Source organism: Salmo trutta, chromosome 32 (assembly GCF_901001165.1).
Source record: "Salmo trutta chromosome 32, fSalTru1.1, whole genome shotgun sequence".
NCBI classification, from domain to species: Eukaryota; Metazoa; Chordata; class Actinopteri; order Salmoniformes; family Salmonidae; genus Salmo; species Salmo trutta.
Window position 1 is genome coordinate 5,379,098 of NC_042988.1, and position 19,140 is coordinate 5,398,237.

The window sequence follows — 19,140 nt, forward strand, 5'->3', positions numbered from 1 at the left end:
GGTTGAAGACACCAAGTGAAGGCCGTCGCCGCCCGTTGAGCACCTGAGGTGGTGACCAGCTGACATCACAGGCGATGTCAGAGGTTTGTTAAAGGTCATGACCTTTGACAATATTCGAACTGTGAAAGCTGAAAGGCCTGAGGGGGTTAAACAACAACCCTCTCAATGGCATTGACCCCAACTGGGCATCTCTCCAATACAAACGGGCCTGACTTTGCATGGGGAGGATTTTTTATATTTTTTATCTAGGGCAGTGTTCATTCCATGATCACATCCATTCAGTGGCTTCCTTTTTCTCATCTCTTTTCCTGCACTGGTGTGAAAGACCTGGGATAGATGAAATCAAATTCACAGTGAGGAATGCCATTTTGTATTTATCTACAGTGTTCAGCTTCAGATCAGCTCATGAGAAGGGAAGGAGACGAGGAGAGGAGGACATTTTAGACTATTGAGATACACCCCAGAGTTATTTACTTTGTGGGGGTCAAAGTTGAACTCTTAGGGTCATGCAAGTGCTGTCTTGTCTGTTTTTATAGGTGGGGAATATGGTTTGATATGAATTAGGAAATGTTCGTCCAATGCGTATTTGATATTTCACTCAACATTATAATGACATCATCATTTCACATTAAAGACGTTTTTTTAACCAATTGATCCCTCATTGACACGTAATGACACATAAACATGTTAAAATGAAGTGATGGTGATGGTTGGACCAGACAAATAATAAAGAAAACTGATGAAGTCTTTAATTGATTTAATATCAGAGAATAATATCATACCAATGCAGTGTAATTATATTTACTTTAATAGGTGAAACACCACCGACAGGGTCATCAGTAGGAGTACACTGAATCCTTGTTTGCGCTGACATGTGAGTTTCGTGATCTTACCAACTGTATTAAAATGTGTCTCTTATCCGTCCATTGTGTCCGCATTGTGACCAGACTAGCTGGTGCCTCCCTGTATGCTAATTATTTGACAGCTATTCTTACAAAATAATATGACTCCATGCTGCTGAAAAGGCAGCTAGACAAAGTCCAGGCCACCTACAACAAAGACTACCACTATGCTGTAGGATATGACAGGTGAGAGCACGGATACAAATCCTTCTATATACTCATATGCAACATCCAACCCAATTCCACCAAAATACTTTATTCAAACATACTTTAATATTTTGTGTGTGTGTGTGTGTGTCCTACAGCCCAATGAAGATTCTGAATAGGCACAACGAGGTGTGGTACATGGTTGAGGGAGAGCCTGTGTGCCCTACCTCCTCCTAAACATCCACCTCCACTACTGCTCAGTCTGGCATAACCACTTTGAGGAGGACCAATGGGAGGTGCATGGTAGACTGAGAACATCTGAGAAAATGTGGTTTGGGGGCAACAAAGATGTTAACTAAGATATGTGTCTCTGATCTGGTGGCACTATAATCCAAAATCAATATGCCACATATTACTGTATGTGTATACATATGTCTTAGAATTTGCTCATGACATGTTCTAACGATGTGGGGTGAATGTAGATGTAGACAGGGATACATTTGCACTGAAGTCTGTTTGTCAAAAGGGAAGTTACTTTTCATAAACTACTACATTCAATGTTGAACATGATTTGAAACTTTGCCTGTGTTGAGTTTGTTTCCTTAAATATATGCCAAACAAATCCTCTCCAGCTCTTTGGAGAGTCGTGGCCAAAGGTTTTGAGAATGACACATATATTAATTTCCACAAAGTTTGCTGCTTCAGTGTCTTTAGATATTTTTGTCAGATATTACTATGGAATACTGAAGTATAATTACAAGCATTTCAGTGTCAAAGGCTTTTATTGACAATTACATGAAGTTGATGCAAAGAGTCAATATTTGCAGTGTTGACCCTTCTTTTTCAAGACCTCTGCAATCCGCCCTGGCATGCTGTCAATTAACTTCTGGGCCACATCCTGACTGATGGCAGCCCATTCTTGCATAATCAATGCTTGGAGTTTGTCAGAATTTGTGGGTTTTGTTTGTCCACCCGCCTCTTGAGGTTTGACCACAAGTTCTCAATGGGATTAAGGTCTGGGGAGTTTCCTGGCCATGGACCCAAAATATCGATGTTTTGTTCCTCGAGCCACTTAGTTATCTTATGGCAAGGTGCTCCATCATGCTGGAAAAGGCATTGCTCATCACCAAACTGTTCCTGGATGGTTGGGAGAAGTTGCTCTCGGAGGATGTGTTGGTACAATTCTTTATTCATGGCTGTGTTCTTAGGCAAAATTGTGAGTGAGCCCACTCCCTTGGCTGAGAAGCAACCCCAAACATGAATGGTCTCAGGATGCTTTACTGTTGGCATGACACAGGACTGATGGTAGCGCTCACCTTATCTTCTCCGGACAAGCTTTTTTCCGGATGCCCCAAACAATCGGAAAGGGGATTCATCAGAGAAAATGACTTGACCACAGTCCTCAGCAGTCCAATCCCTGTATCTTTTGCAGAATATCACTGTCCCTGATCTTTTTCCTGGAGAGAAGTGGCTTCTTTGCTGCCCTTCTTGACACCAGGTCATCCTCCAAAAGTCTTCACCTCACTGTGCGTGCAGATGCACTCACACCTGCCTGCTGCCATTCCTGTGCAAGCTCTGTACTGGTGGTGCCCCGATCCCGCATCTGAATCAACTTTAGGAGACAGTCCTGGCGCTTGCTGGACTTTCTTGGGAGCCCTGAAGCCTTCTTCACAACAATTGAACCACTCTCCTTGAAGTTCTTGATGATCCGATAAATGGTTGATTTAGGTGCAATCTTACTGGCAGCACTATCCTTGCCTGTGAAGCCCATTTTGTGCAAAGCAATGTTGACGGCACGTGTTTCCTTATAGGTAACCATGGTTGACAGAGGAAGAACAATGATTCCAAGCACCACCCTCCTTTGGAAGCTTCCAGTCTGTTATTTGAACTCAATCAGCATGACAGTGTGATCTCCAGCCTTGTCCTCGTCAACACTCACACCTGTGTTAATGAGAGAATCACTGACATGATGTTAGCTGGTCCTTTTGTGGCAGGGCTGAAATGCAGTGGAAATGTTTTTTGGGGATTCACATCATTTGCATGGCAAAGAGGGACTTTGCAATTAATTGCAATTCATCTGATCACTCTTCATAACATTCTGGAGTATATGCAAATTACCATCATACAAAATGAGGCAGCAGACTTTGTGAAAATTAATGTTTGTGTCATTCTCAAAACTTTTGGCCACGACTGTACAGTTGAAGTCGGAAGTTTCCATACACTTAGGCTGGAGTCATTAAAACTCATTTTTCAACCACTCCACAAATTTCTTGTTAACAAACTATTGTTTTGGCAAGTCGGTGAGGACATCTGCTTTGTGCATGACACAAGTAATTTTTCCAACAATTGTTTACAGACAGATTATTTCACTTATAATTCACTGTATCACAATTCCAGTGGGTCAGAAGTTTACATACACTAAGTTGACTGTGCCTTTAAACACCTTGGATAATTCCAGAAAATGATGTCATGGCTTTAGAAGCTTCTGATAGGCTAATTGACATCATTTGAGTTAATTGGAGGTGTACGTATAGATGTATTTCAAGGCCTACCTTCAAACTCAGTGCCTCTTTGCTTGACATCATGGGAAAATCTAAAGAAATCAGCCAAGACCGCAGAACAAAAAATTGGAGACCTCCACAAGTCTGGATCATCCTTGGGAGCAATTTCCAAGCGCCTGAAGGTACCACGTTCATCTGTACAAACAATAGTATGCGAATATAAACACCGTGGGACCACGCAGCCGTCATCCCGCTCAGGAAGAAGACGCATTCTGTCTCCTAGAGATGAACGTACTTTGGTGCGAAAAGTGCAAATCAATCCCAGAACAACAGCAAAGGACCTTGTGAAGATGCTGAAGGAAACAGTTACAAAAGTGTCTATATCCACAGTAAAACGAGTCCTATATCGACATAACCTGAAAGGCCGCTAAGCAAGGAAGAAGCCACTGCTCCAAAACCACCATAATATAGCCAGACTACGGTTTGTAACTGCACATGGGGACAAAGATCGTACTTTTTGGAGAAATGTCCTCTGGTCTGATGAAACAGAAATAGAACTGTTGGCCATAATGACCATCATTGTGTTTGGAGGAAAAAGGGGTACGCTTGCAAGCCAAAGAACACCATCCCAACCGTGAAGCACGGGGGTGGCAACATCATGTTGTGGGGGTGCATTGCTGCAGGTGGGACTGGTGCATGTCACAAAATAGATGGCATAATGAGGCAGGAAAATGATGTGGATATATTGAAGCAACATCTCAAGACATCAATCAGGAAGTTAAAGCGTGGTCGCAAATGGGTCCTCCAAATGGACAATGACCCCAAGCATACTTCCAAAGTTGTGGCAAAATGGCTTAAGGACAGCAAAGTCAAGGTATTGGAGTGGCCATCACAAAGCCCTGACCTCAATCCTATAGATAATCTGTGGGCAGAACTGAAAAAGCGTGTTTGAGCAAGGAGGCCTACAAACCTGACTCAGTTACACCAGCTATGTCAGGAGAAATGGGCCAAAATTCATCCAACTTATTGTGAGAAGCTTGTGGAAGGGTACCCGAAAAGTTTGACCCAAATTAAACAATTTAAAGGCAATGCAACCAAGTTTATTGATTCTATGTAAACTTCTGCCCCACTGGGAATGTGATGAAAGAAATACATGCTGAAATAAATCATTTTCTCTACTATTATTCTGACATTTCACGTTCTTAAAATAAAGTGGTGATCCTAACTGACGTAAGACAGGGAATTTTTACTCTGATTAAATGTCAGGAATTGTGAACAACTGAGTTTAAATGTATTTGGCTAAGGTGTATGTAAACTTCTGACTTCAAATGTATATGCCAAACAAATCCTCTCCAGCTCTTTGGTCAAACTCGAGTGGTGGTGAATACAGTATGATTATAATGAACATAAAATCTTGGGTAATTGCGTCAGATACCATATCAGGACAAAGGGTCCATGTTAGCAGCAGTCATAAACAAGGCTTCTTACTCCATTCCTCACTAGTGATTGGTAAAGTTGACCCAGCAGTGCTCAGTGAACAAACTGCATACATCCAAGTGCTATTTATTTCCTCTAAACGTGGCAGCCAGGCTGTTATTGCGAAACAGACTTTCTATTTATCAAAAAGAAATATATAACAGTCTACTACAAGTGACGGATCTAGTCACAGCCTCTTTCTCATTATCCTATACTCTTTTTCAAAGACACATCAAGACTGATCGTCTCACATTATCTAACTTGGCACACACATTTATAAACCACCTGGTTTTCTCTTCAGCTGGTTAAATAAGCCCATTGCACATATTTGTTGAGGCCCCCGGGCCATTCTGCAATGAAGTGGGTGTGTCTCGCAAGTTTTGGGAAGGGGTCCAGGATTTCTTTCATAACCCTCAGTTGGTATAAATAGTTTCTCTGCAAGCATTTCCCTCAGACCAGTGGATGCATCTGAACTGAGCTGATTTAAAAGACACACTCAGCACAATGTAAGTAGAAATGATAGTCTCATTGCTTTGATATGTTTCATTTGACTTGTGATGGTGTTAATTATTAAAGGGAGAATGATTTCTACAGAAATTGAAAGTTGTAGTAACATAATTTGGAAACTGTCTTAAAGTATTACAGTATATTGCAATAGTGAGTATTGATGTCTGAATAATAGATTTTTCATGTGATGTGGTCATTGGCGGTTTGTACTTTTAATAATGACACTGACTGTTTGTGTGTACTTTAGGTTTTTAGTGTGATGACACTGACTGTTTGTGTGTACTTTAGGTTTTTAGTGTGATGACACTGACTGTTTGTGTGTACTTTAGGTTTTTAATGTGATGACACTGACTGTTTGTGTGTACTTTAGGTTTTTAATGTGATGACACTGACTGTTTGTGTGTACTTCAGGGTTTATTTTTCAGGGTTGGTTGGCTTGCTTCTCATCTTGACTGCTGAAGCCAGAATTGGGTAAAGAAGTTATAATACACATGTTATTACTTTCCTCACATTGTAACCACACGTTTCAGAAATCCCACGCTGTTTGAATATCTATATTGAATAATGATGTTGTGCAATATTTACTGCTATTTTCCATGATTGATTTGTTTTCCACTGATCCCTATAGGAACTCCTCTGAGTCTAGCTTCTGTACCGAGTCAAGGGAATGTCTGCTGTATGATCTGGTGTGCAAGAATGACGATTATGAGGTGAGTTCATTGTGAAGCACAAATGAACGGCACATAAAACGGACTCATGGGTGTTATTTGTGACCACATTTTTTTTATTATTGTTTAGCTTTCTGTCAGGGTTGCAGATGAAATCCATTTTCATCAGAATATCATTTATCAACATGATAATAATAATTTCATTTTCCATAACATTTTAAAAACAGACGAATTGTACCTGCATGCGTAAAACAGGAGCTTCCCCCAATTCCCACCCTGCTACCAAGGTGCCATCCACCTGACAAGTCCCCAAGCCCCAGAAACCAGGCTTCCCACCCCTTTCTACTGGACCTAGACACCAAAGTTGCTCCCCCTGCATCCAACATCCGTAACTCAATACACTCTCCAACACAGGACTCTGAGTGAAGGTTTGTGTCTGTGTTACAGGTGCGCCACTATGACTCGGTGAAATGGGTGTCGACAGAAGAGGAATGCTACTTCATGGACAAGGCCACGTACACTGCCTTCGGGAGACTCTTCAAATACATCACCGGATCCAACGAGGCTGGTGTGTGTGTTTTTGTGTGTATGTGTGTGCGTGCATGCGTGCATGTGTGCATGTGTTTGTGCGTATTAATCTATTTGTGTGTGTGTGGATGCAAATTTTTCCTATAGGCGTCAACATTGACATGACAACTCCGGTGACTGTCAAAATCGAGGAGAAGAAGAGGCTGTGGCAGTCGTCTGTCTTCACCCTCAGCTTCCTCCTGCCGTCTGACTATCAGATGACTCCTCCCCAACCCACTGATGAGAGTGTAAGACCCAATCTCAAATAGACCCCTAGACCCTACACCTTATGCAGCTTTTCTAGAGTGCCAGATGGGCGGGGTTTGCAGTTTTGGGACTATTCTATTGGTGCCATTGTGCAAGAAAAGTTTAATGGAGCGCAGTTAAAATATTAAAAAGAACACAAATACCATTTGAACCCATGTCAAGTATGTCATGTTTTTTTAAAGACCGCTGGTTAACAATGTGGATGTCATTGTGATTTCCCCGTACAGGTGTATTTTACAGAGACGCCAGACATGAACGTGTACGTGAGGAGCTACGGTGGATGGATGATGTCTTTGACATCCGGAGTAAACTCCATGCTGCTGAAAAGGGACCTAGACAAAGTCCAGGCCACCTACAACAAAGACTACCACTATGCTGTGGGATATGACAGGTGAGAGCACGGATACAAATCCTTCAATATACTCATATTCAACATCCAACCCAATTCCACCAAAATACTTTTTTCAAACATACTTTAATATTTTGTGTGTGTCCTACAGCCCAATGAAGATTCTGAATAGGCACAACGAGGTGTGGTACATGGTTGAGGGAGAGCCTGTGTGCCCTACCTCCTCCTAAACATCCTCCTCCACTACTGCTGAGTCTGGCATAACCACTTTGAGGAGGACCAATGGGAGGTGCATGGTCGACTGAGAACATCTGAGAAAATGTGGTTTGGGGGCAACAAAGATGTTAACTAAGATATGTGTCTCTGATCTGGTGGCACTATAATCCAAAATCAATATGCCACATATTACTGTATGTGTATACACATCTTAGAATTTGCTCATTCTTCTTCAGGGTTCAGTTTGTTAGGGAGGTGCCTTGCCCAACCCCCCAGCCCCATAATTCGAACTCTGTACATATTGACATGTTCTAACGATGTGGGGTGAATGTAGATGTAGACAGGGATACATTTGTACTAAAATCTGTTTGTCAAAAGGGAAGTTACTTTTCATAAACTACTACATTCAATGTTGAACATGATTTGAAACTTTGTCTGTGTTGAGTTTGTTTCCTTAAATATATGCCAAACAAATCCTCTCCAGCTCTTTGGTCAAACTCAAGTGGTGGTGAATACAGTACGATTATAATGAACATAAAATCTTGGGTAATTGCGTCAGAAACCATATTTGTTACATAGTCTGTCCATGAGAGATTATAATGAACATTACAAATGAAATTTTACATTTGTGTAATTTTGCAGAACCTTGTTATCCAGAGCGACTGACAGTTAGTGCATTAACCTTAAGGTACAACAACCACATAGAACAGTGATAGTAAGTCAAACGTTCCTAAAAAAAAAAGAAAAAAAGGCAGCTGTCAGCAAAATCAGTGCTTGGAAGAAAAGACAAGTGCAAGAGTCAATGCAAGAAAGCCAAGTACAACGGTAAGGTGCTAGGCGTTGTTGTGGTTTTATTTCAGTCACTCCTTTCACAAACACAGTGAAGTCATATTTGAAAGCCATAAAAATCTAATTTCTTTGTTATTCTTCAGTGGTGCCCGACCCAAGACCACTATTACATCACTTTTTTGCCACTCGGGGCATGTTCTAAGAAAACATCTCAAATACAGATCACAAGTAAGTACACTCTTAGAAAAAAGGGTTCTTTACTGAGGAATAAGGTTCAACCAAGAACCAATTTGATCAGAAGAACCCTTGTTGGAAGACAAGGTTTCTTTATCAGTCAAAGGGTTCTACCTAGAACCTTTAACATCCTATGAACCATTTTTGGAAGAAAGGGTTCTTTGATGATTCTTTGGAAGGCAAGAAGGATTCTGTATGGAACCATATATAATATTTCCCAGCATGCTCTTTTTCAGGGAGATTTTCTGAATTGTTTGTTTTACTGTAATATCTGTGTTTTTGCATGTACTGTACATTGATCCGTTGATTAATTTTATGCTACACAAAGATAAATAACATACCGTTTTCTAAACTAATCCAATTGGTTAGTAATTGGATTTATTCCACCCGTTACTGAGATGAGTTCTCCAGTTTAAATGATTGAGGTCGTCTCTATATTCAATCTTCATTGGGCTGTAGAATCCTTCATAGATGGTTGTAGGGCGAACCTTTAGATCATAAAATGGTTATTGGTAGAACCCTTCATAGAGGGTTCTAGGTAAAACCATGTACAGGGGGTTATTTCAAGAAACTAGATAGAAGGGTTCCCCTATGGGGACAAACTGAAGAACCCTGTATGGTTCTACTTGGCATCTTTTTTCTGAGTGTACACTGCATTACACACTGCAATGGATAGGCATTCCCAATCATGAACTCTGGCCTGCCCTGCTCTTGCAGATGTAAACCGCTTTGTGCTGCCTAACCAATGACTGTGCTGTGTATGGTGGTACCTCAAGAGTGGAGTCAATTTCAACAACAAAAAAGCAAAATCTGTGCAAGCGGACCAGGCCTACTCATGTCCTGTTCAGTTTGAGAGCGAGAGCTGAAGATGATATGGAGGGTCTGAGGTATTAAAAAAAAAAAAAATTCTAAGGCAGCAGCTACTCTTCTTGGGTCCAAAGCTTGCTACTGATATCATTGATTTTAATACAAATGAAATGGACCTGATTATATAAAACGATCTATAACGAGGCTTTAGACCACAATGCTTTATGCTAGAAACAAGCTGTAAAATGCCAGGGCAAGGCGTGACTCGGATGCATATAAGAGATCTTTGGTTTGTCTCTATGACATTCAGAGGCTGCGCTACCACCTTCTATAGCCGAAGCGCAGTGGTGTACTTACTGCTCTTTTTTTAGGTGAGGGAGGGCAAAAATAATGTCAATGACATCATCCTTTCTCAATCAAAGTTTGTACTGACAGATTGAACATCGTTATAGAAGAAGTGCATAAAATGCATCCTCCAATTGCAACGTCTGCCTATATGCCCACGCATCTTGTCTCAAAAACACAGTATTTGGTCCCATATTTCTTGCATGCAGTGCAGAGTATGTGAGTGGAGCAGAGCTGGAGTAGGGCGAGGAGCTGAGCGTGTCCAATTTCACTGGAGCGAGATTCTCAAAGGCTGTAGAGTCGGCAGTTTCGCCCGCTCCATGTAGCGCTCACTTCAGAAGCTCATGGCATGCCAGCTCCAGAATTCATTGGTAGTCTACTTGTGTGCTGCCAATTGCTTTGGATACTGTCATGGAGTTCGCTAAATATTTTCATAAAGAAACTAATAAAACACACAGGCGCTAAATCAAGGAGACTTACAAAGATGATGACCAAGCGCAAGAGAGGGAGTGCGGCGATAGTGTCCACTGTTATGTGTAAGGCTTGGATGCCACCTGCTGGTATGGTGCTAAACTGTTAGGTTATAGACCGGATGTCAGTGTTTTACGCGCGGGATATGGCAGTTACACTGGCTACATGAAACATCAACAACTAAATTGTGGAATCTGAAAAGACACTTATCCCAAAAGTATGATGGTGTACTTACTATGTGCACATGCTAAAAGAAAGGAATGAGGTGGGTAGATAACTAAGTGTGTCATTGTAGCAAAGGTTCTATCAACCAAAAATCTGATCTCTTAAATGTTTCGTGCTATTATCTATAGTTTTTGGCCCAATAGGCCTGGCATATTCCCACTTTCAAGGAGCGTTCCGTTTTGATTGGGTTATTTTGCATAAAAATCTTTAGGCCTACCAATAGAAAAATAAAAGATAAACAACTTTGCATCTTTGCCCAGCCTGGCAAGAGTGGCCAAAAAGGGTGTTTAGTATCCCCAGTGGCTCTGCAAGGGTGAAGCCACAGACTGGCCAAACTCGTGTTTCTAAAAATGAATTCAAAGGCACTAATAAGAATGTATTTGTTTGTAGGCTATAGCCTTGAAATAATACCGAGGTAAAGACAGTTTCAAATTGGATATTCGCGCTTTCAAACCTCAATAGCTTTCAAACCACTTGAGCCACAGACTCCAAATAAGTGGCATGATGTTGGAAACATTGCACACAACATTTTTACGATTTGGACATTAATTCACTTTTGAAAGCTAATAAATATGTGGAAATGTGAGCAGCATTTTGTATTCCTAGTTGAATTAGTTAGGGAGCATAAACAAAGTACAAACTTGTTTTACGTTCGAATTTCAATAGCTCCTTGGTCATGTAACCTACTTGACTCAAACAAGATTCAGAATGTCCACTGTCTAGCCTTCTATATTGCACACCCTTTAGGTTTGTTAATTTTCATCTCACACGTTTTTTTTACATACATTTTTCAAACTGTCTCATTTCAATAGCTCCTTGGTCATGTCAATTACACACCTAAGAAGCATGCAGTGGATATACACCCATATTGCATAACCTCTAGTCATGTATCTTCTATATTGTTGTAGATTAATATTAGTTTGACAATTAGGGGGTTCAGTCCAGTGTTGTTTACCCTTTTCTGTAATATTTATCTATAATAATTGGTAGTTCTAAGTACTTATTTTCCCTGTTTTTATTTTTCCTTAGTATTTAACAGCGGTACACAATAGGAGAGAGACAGATCTCTCCTTTCATCGTTAATATCAACCATAAAGGAAAAGGGCAAAGTACGAGAGTCATGTTATTAATTGTCCAAAGCAGGGATGGAGAGTGAGCTAGTAAGATAGGCTGCAGTGGGTTTGCTGGTCAATACATATACTGAACATGTAACCACAGTAATGGTAGCCAGTAAATCAACGAATAAAAATTGAATATTGACAAATTATACATAAATTGTAGACCTTTAATATTTTCCAACATGTCAGACACTTTACTTCAAATAAGTACAAAACATTTCAGTGACTTGTTGTGAATGCACTCAAATATTAAGTCATTATCAGGTTATGTAAACTGCGTGCTAATACTCACAGTAGAAGGATTTGTGTTAATGTACAGTATATGAAAGTGATGCTATGAAAAGGATTCCTTCACGTTATCAAGCTCACTGTGACTGACAAATCCCTGCCTATTACTGTGAATAAAAAGAACACATGAAACATTGGTTTTCATGAGGCCTACCTGTGCGCCTTCCTTTAACTTCTATGGGCTACGTGGGACACCTGCGGGACACAGCCAGTGAAATATCAGGGCGGCAAATTCAAAAACAACAAAATGTCATAATTCAACTTTCTCAAACATACAACTATTTTACACCATTTTAAAGATACACTTCTCCTTGATGTAACCACATTGTCCGATTTCAAAAAGGCTTTACAGCGAAAGCAAAACATTAGATTATGTTAGGAGAGTACATAGAGAAAAATAATCACACAGCCATTTTCCAAGCAAGAACGTGTGTCAATAAAACCCAAAACACAGCTAAATGAAGCACTAACCTTTGACGATCTTCATCAGATAACACTCCTAGGACATTATGTTACACAATACATGTATGTTTTGTTCGATAAAGTTCATATTTATATCCAAAAACAGCATTTTACATTGGCGCGTGATGTTCAGAAAATGTATTCCCACCAAAACTTCCAGTGAATGTGCACATCAATTTACAAAAATACTCATCATAAACGTTTACAAAATATATAACAATTATTTAAAGAATTATAGATAGACTACTCCTGGATGCAACCGCTGTCTCAGATTTTAAAAAAGCTTTACGGAGAAAGCACATTTTTCAATATTCTGAGTACATAGCTCAGCCATCACAGAGAGCTATACAGACACCCGCCAAGTTCGAAGCAACCTAAACTCAGAATTAGTATTAGAAATATTCTCTTACCTTTGCTGATCTTCGTCAGAATGCACTCCCAGGACTGCTACTTCCACAAGAAATGTTGTTTTTGTTCGAAATAATACATATTTATGTCCAAATACCTCCGTTTTGTTCGTGCGTTCAGAGCACTATCCAAAGGCATAACCCGCGAGCGCGGTACCAGAGACGAAAAGTAAAAATGTTCCATTACTGTACTTAGAAGCATGTCAAACGCTGTTTAAAATCAATCTTTATGGTATTTTTAACGTACAATTGCGATAATATTCCAACCGGACAATAGCGTATTCATTCAAGGAGAAAAGAAGGAACAGCGTGCTTGCGTGATCACGCATATCCAATCCCTTTGTCCACAGGCAGTCCACTCAGTAACTGAGCTCCTATGATCTGCCCAGTAACAGGGGAAGGCTGAAACAACTTTCGGAAGGCTTTTGACAGCCAATGGAAGCCTTAGGAAGTGCAACATAACCCCACAGATACTGTAGTTTCAAAAGGGACTAGAAAGAAGAACTACAATTCTCAGATCCTCCACTTCCTGGTTGACTTTTTCTCAGGTTTTTGCCTGCCATATGAGTTCTGTTATACTCATAGACACCATTCAAACAGTTTTAGGAACTTCAGAGTGTTTTCTATCCAAATCTACTAATAATATGCATATTCTAGTTTCTGGGCCAGAGTAGTAACCTGTTTAAATTGGGTACATTTTTCATCCGGCCATGAAAATACTGCCCCCTAGCCCAGACAGGTTAAGCACCTCTGTTCGAACACCTCTCCTGTCCTTGATCCATATCATATACAGCCATTTGTGGATCTTTTCAGTGTCCATGTGAAAGATAGCTATTGCGAGGCTGGACCATTTATTCACATCAAAAACATTTTTTTAACACCCATGTAAAATGAAGGCCTGCAAAACTGCCTCTCTCCCTCCACCTTTATTCCACATATCTGATTCCGAGTTTCTGTGGCCTTTTTTAATACGTCCCATGTTTTTTTGATTGACGAAAACTAACTAATGACATTTTTAAATTTGAAAAATTCATGTAAAAACATGTGAGATGAAATGGACAAACTATAGCGTATGCAATGTGTAGGCCCACTGAGTGGACATTCTGAACCTTCTTTGAAGTCAGTCGGTCACATGACCAAGGAGCTATTGAAATCTGAAATTGAGAAATTCATGTAAAACCGTGTGAGATGAAAATGAACAAACTAAAGGGTGTGCAATGTGTAGGCCCACTGAGTGTACATTCTGAAGCTTGTTTGAAGTCAGTAGGTCATATGGCCAAAGACCTATTGAAATTAAAAAATGTAAAAAAATAAAAATAGTGCGAGATTTAAATAGACAAAAAAAAGTGTGTGCAATGTATGTCTATGCCATCGGGTTAGCTACAACCCGTTTTGAAAGTTTTAGGAGTAATGGTTAAAGAGCTATTGAAATGTGAAAAATTTGATTTGTCACTATGTTGACGGTCCCTAACTGCTGTTGGTGACGTAAGGAAAACAACAGGCGAATATCTGTCGAATATCCAACCAGAAACTGTCTTTACCTCGGTTGAAGTAATATTGTCTAAATAATTCATTTTTGTTCCTTCTTAGGCTTCTTGTCTGGCTCCTGACCTATTTGGAGTGTTTATACGGTCACACCCTGATCAGTTTCACCTGTCCTCATTATTGTCTCCACCCCCTCCAGGTGTCACTGTTTTCCCCAGTGTATTTATCCATGTGTTTCCTGTCTCTCTGTGCCAGTTCGTCTTGTGTTTCCAAGTCAATCAGCGGTTTTCCCGTTCTCCTGCTTTTTGCATTCTCCTTTTTCTAGTCCTCCCGGTTTTGACCCTTGCCTGTTTCTGGACTTTGTACCCGCCTGCCTGACCATTCTGCCTGCCTTGACCACGAGTCTGTCTGCCACTCTGTACCTCCTGCTCTGATCTGGTTTTGACCTTTTTGCCTGTCCACGACCGTTCTCTTTGGATTAATAAACATTGTAAGTGTCACAACATTGACGGAAGGTGGCGCCCCTCCTCGCCCGGGTGGCGCTCGGCGGTCATCGTCGCCGGCCTACTAGCGGCCACCGATCCTTTTTTTATTTTCTGTTGGTTAGGTCTTGTTTAGTTGGCACCTGTTTCTTATTAGTTCATTAGTGGGGGAGGGTATTTAGTCGTTCTGTGTAGTTTGTGTTGTGTGCGTGATTGTTTGTTGTCAGGTGTTACGTGTTTGAGGTACAGGTGTTTATTCCTCTGCCTGTGGGTTTCAGTGCAGCGTGTTTTGGACTGCGTCCCTAAGCTGTGTGCGGGCTGTTTGTTTTGGGCATTTGTTTTGCTTTGCCCTGCCTTACCTGTTTTCTGGGCAACGTGTGGATATATAATAAATATTTTTTGTGTGTTCACGGACTTGAGTCTCCTGCGTCTGACTTCGACCCTCCTGTTTCCTGGTGAACACTGACAGAATCACGCACCCCTTATGGAGTCAGCAGGAGACGCAGCCTCGACCCTGTCCATGGAGAAGAGGGTGGCTCAACACTCCGCCATCCTGCATCGTCTGGGCAACGCCATGGACCAAGTCTTGGCGTGCCTGGAGAGCCTGGACAGAAGCGCTCCCACCCCGTCGAACGCGGCTGCCCAACAGCCAGTGCCACTACCAGCGCCGACATCACCCGGTTCCAGTGGGGTTAAACTCGCGCCCCCGGGGGAGTACGATGGGACGGCCACTGGGTGTAAGGGTTTCCTATTCCAGTCGGAGTTGTACCTGGCAACCGTCCGTCCTCCTCCCCCAGGAGAGGAGTGTCAGCGTCCTCGTCTCGTGTCTCACGGGTAGAGCCCTGGCCTGGGGCAACGCAGTTTGGGACAGTCCGGACTCGGCCAGTTCACCCACCGCTTCGGTGCAGTGTTCGATCATCCCCAGGAGGGGAGAGCGGCGGGTGAGCGATTGTTTCACCTGAGACAGGAGACGAGGAGCGCGCAGGACTTTGCTTTGGCGTTCCGTACCCTGGCGGCTGGAGTGGGGTGGAATGAGAGGGCCCTGATAGACCACTACCATTGTTGTTTGAGGGAGGACGTCCGCCGGGAGCTAGCTTGTCGGGACACAACAAGCACCCTGGACCAGCTAATAGATATGTCCATCCAACTGGACAACCTTCTGGTCGCCCGCGGGCGTCCGAACCGGGCCCTGCTAGTTCCACCTCCTAACCCTCCTGCTCCCACGCCTATGGAGATAGGGGGGGCTGCAGCCAGGAAGACTGGAGGGGGAGCCACCTCCTGCATCCACTGTGGTTACAGAGGGCACACTGCCGACCGGTGCTGGAGGAGCTCGCCCGGGAGTCCAGACGGCAGGCAGAGCACTCCTTCGACATCTCAAGTGAGTCAGCACCAGTCTCACCCAGAGCCCCCTGTCAGTCATATGTATGGGTTAGTTTCCTTTCCTGAATTTTCCCCTCACTCCTGGCTTAAGGCGCTAGTCGATTCAGGCGTGGCGGGGAGTTTTATGGACCGTGGGGTCGCCAGTAAGTTAGGGATTCCCCTGGTTCAATTAGACCAACCATTCCCCGTGCACGCCTTAGACAGTCGACCACTAGGGTCAGGGCTGGTCAGGGAGGTTACTGTGCCACTGGTCATGGGAATGCGGGGGGGGGTCATAAGGAGAGTATCAGTCTCTTTATTATTGATTCCCTGGCATTTCCGGTGGTGTTAGGGATCCCCTGGCTAGCCACTCACAACCCTAAGATTTCGTGGAGACGGAGGGCTCTTAAGGGGTGGTCGAGGGAGTGCTCGGGCAGATGTATAGGGGTTTCCATCGGTGCGACGATGGTGGACAGTCCAGACCATGTCTCCACCATGCACATTCCCTCAGAGTATACCGATTTGGCTATCGCCTTCAGTAAAACGAAGGCGACTCAATTACCACCTCATCGTCAAGGAGACTGTGCGATAAACCTCCAGGTGAACGCTGTACTTCCCCGGAGTCACGTGTATCCTCTGTTTCAGGAGGAGACAGTGGCTATGGAAACATACGTCACTGAGTCCTTGAGGCAGGGATACATTCGGCCATCCAAATCACCCGTCTCCTCAAGCTTCTTTTTCATGAAGAAAAAGGGGGGAGGTTTGCACCCGTGCATTGACTATAGAGGTCTAAATTCCATCACAGTGGGTTTCAGTTACCCGCTACCTCTCATCGCCACGGCGGTGGAGTCATTTCACAGGGCGCGCTTCTTCATAAAACTGGATCTCAGGAGCGCGTACAATTTGGTGCGTATCCAAGATGGGGACGAGTGGAAAACTGCATTTAGTACCACATCTGGCTATTATGAGTACCTCGTCATGCCGTATGGGTTAAAAAATGCTCCCGCTGTCTTCCAATCCTTTGTGGACGAGATTCTCCGGGACCTGCTAGGTCATGGTGTGGTGGTGTACATCAACGACATTCTGATCTACTCCCCCACCCGTGCCGCGCATGTGTTTCTGGTGCGCAAAGTGCTTGGGCGACTGGTGGAGCATGACCTATACGTCAAGGCTGAGAAATGTGAGTTCTTCAAACAAGCCGTCTCTTTCATTGGGTATCGCATTTCCACATCCGGCGTGGTGATGGAATGTGACCGCATTTCTGCCGTGCGTAATTGCAGCGGTTCTTGCAGCGGTTCTTGGGGTTTGCCAATTATTACTGGAGGTTTATCCGGGGCTTTGGGCAGGTGGCGGCTCCCATTACCTCACTGATGAAGGGGGGTCCGGTGCGGTTGCGGTGGTCGGCGGAGGCGGACAGGGCTTTTAGTCGGCTGAAGGCTCTGTTTACCGATGCTCCAGTGCTGGCGCACCCGGATCCCTCTTTGACATTCATAGTGGAGGTGGATGCGTCCGAGGCTGGGGTGGGAGCCGTGCTATCACAGCGCTCGGGCGCGCCCCTGAAGCTTCGCCCCTGTGCTTTCTTCTCTAAGAAGCTGAGCCCGGCGGAGCGTAACTATGATGTTGGAGACAGGGAATTGCTGGCTGTGGTAAAAGCCCTGAAGGTGTGGAGACATTAGCTTGAGGGGGCGCGACACCCTTTTCTCATCTGGACCGACCACCGTAACCTGGAGTACATCCGGGCGGCGAGGAGACTGAACCCTCGTCAAGCCAGGTGGGCGATGTTCTTTACGAGATTTCGGTTTACGATCTCGTACATCCCAGGTTCCCGGAACACTAAGGCTGACGCACCGAGGAATGGTCCACCGATCCCACTCCCATACTTCCAGCCTCCTGCTTAGTGGCACCGGTGGTCTGGGAGGTGGATGCGGACATTGGGTAGGTCCAAAAATAGATGGGTGTTGGTTAAATTGGGATTTGAATGAATGCAACGAATTTGGAGCGTTCGGTTTTTTTGTACTGTGAGCATGGAGCAGTTTTTAGTGGAGCTGTAGGATCAAATCAAATTTATAAAGCCCTTCTTACATCAGCTGATATCTCAAAGTGCTGTACAGAAACCCAGCCTAAAACCCCAAACAGCAAGCAATGCAGGTGTAGAAGCACGGTGGCTAGGAAAACCTAGAGAGGAACCAGGCTATGAGGGGTGGCCAGTCCTCTTCTGGCTGTGCCGGGTGGAGATTATAACAGAACATGGCCAAGATGTTTAAATGTTCATAGGTGACCAGCAGGGTCAAATAATAATAATCACAGTGGATGTCGAGGGTGCAACAGGTCAGCACCTCAGGAGTAAATGTCAGTTGGCTTTTCATAGCCGATCATTCAGAGTATCTCTACCGCTCCTGCTGTCTCTAGAGAGTTGAAAACAGCAGGTGTGGGACAGGTAGCACGTCCGGTGAACAGGTCAGGATTCCATAGCCGCAGGCAGAACAGTTGAAACTGGAGCAGCAGCACAGCCAGGTGGACTGGGGACAGCAAGGAGTCATCAGGCCAGGTAGTCTTAAGGCATGGTCCTAGGGTTCAGGTCCTCCAAAAGAGAGTTAGAGAGAGCATACTTAAATTCACACAGGACACCGGATAAGACAGGAGAAATACTCCAGATATAACAGACTGACCCTAGCCCCCCGACACAAACTACTGCAGCATAAATACTGGAGGCTGAGACAGGAGTGGTCGGGAGACACTGTTGTCCCATCCGACGATACCTCCGGACAGGGCCAAACAGGCAGGATATAACCCCACCCACTTTGCCAAAGCACAGCCCCCACACCACTAGAGGGAAAGCTTCAACCACCAACTTACCATCCTGAGAGAAGGCCGAGTATAGCCCACGAAGATCTCCCCCACGGCACAACCCAAGGGGGGGGCGCCAACCCAGACAGGAAGATCACGTCAATGACTCAACCCACTCAAGTGACACACTCCTCCCAGGGACGGCATGGAAGAGCACCAGTAAGCCAGTAATAGGGTTAGAGGCAGAGAATCCCAGTGGAGAGAGGGGAACCGGCCAGGCA

General features: G+C 43.7%; 1 protein-coding gene and 1 long non-coding RNA gene across 2 annotated transcripts; both read left to right on the forward strand.

The window, feature by feature from the left end:
* Positions 1 to 988: 988 nt before the first annotated feature.
* LOC115170873 (uncharacterized) lies at positions 989 to 1,446 on the forward strand. Its single transcript, XR_003871104.1, has 2 exons — positions 989 to 1,088; positions 1,208 to 1,446. It is a non-coding gene; the product is annotated as an uncharacterized LOC115170873 (long non-coding RNA).
* Positions 1,447 to 5,435: 3,989 nt separating this feature from the next.
* Positions 5,436 to 8,029, forward strand: LOC115170872 (heme-binding protein 2). Its single transcript, XM_029727206.1, has 7 exons — positions 5,436 to 5,532; positions 5,945 to 6,004; positions 6,162 to 6,243; positions 6,649 to 6,769; positions 6,877 to 7,016; positions 7,263 to 7,426; positions 7,536 to 8,029. Coding segments are annotated over exons 1-7 (648 nt in total). The 5' UTR covers positions 5,436 to 5,530; the 3' UTR covers positions 7,615 to 8,029.
* The last annotated feature ends 11,111 nt before the right edge of the window (positions 8,030 to 19,140 follow it).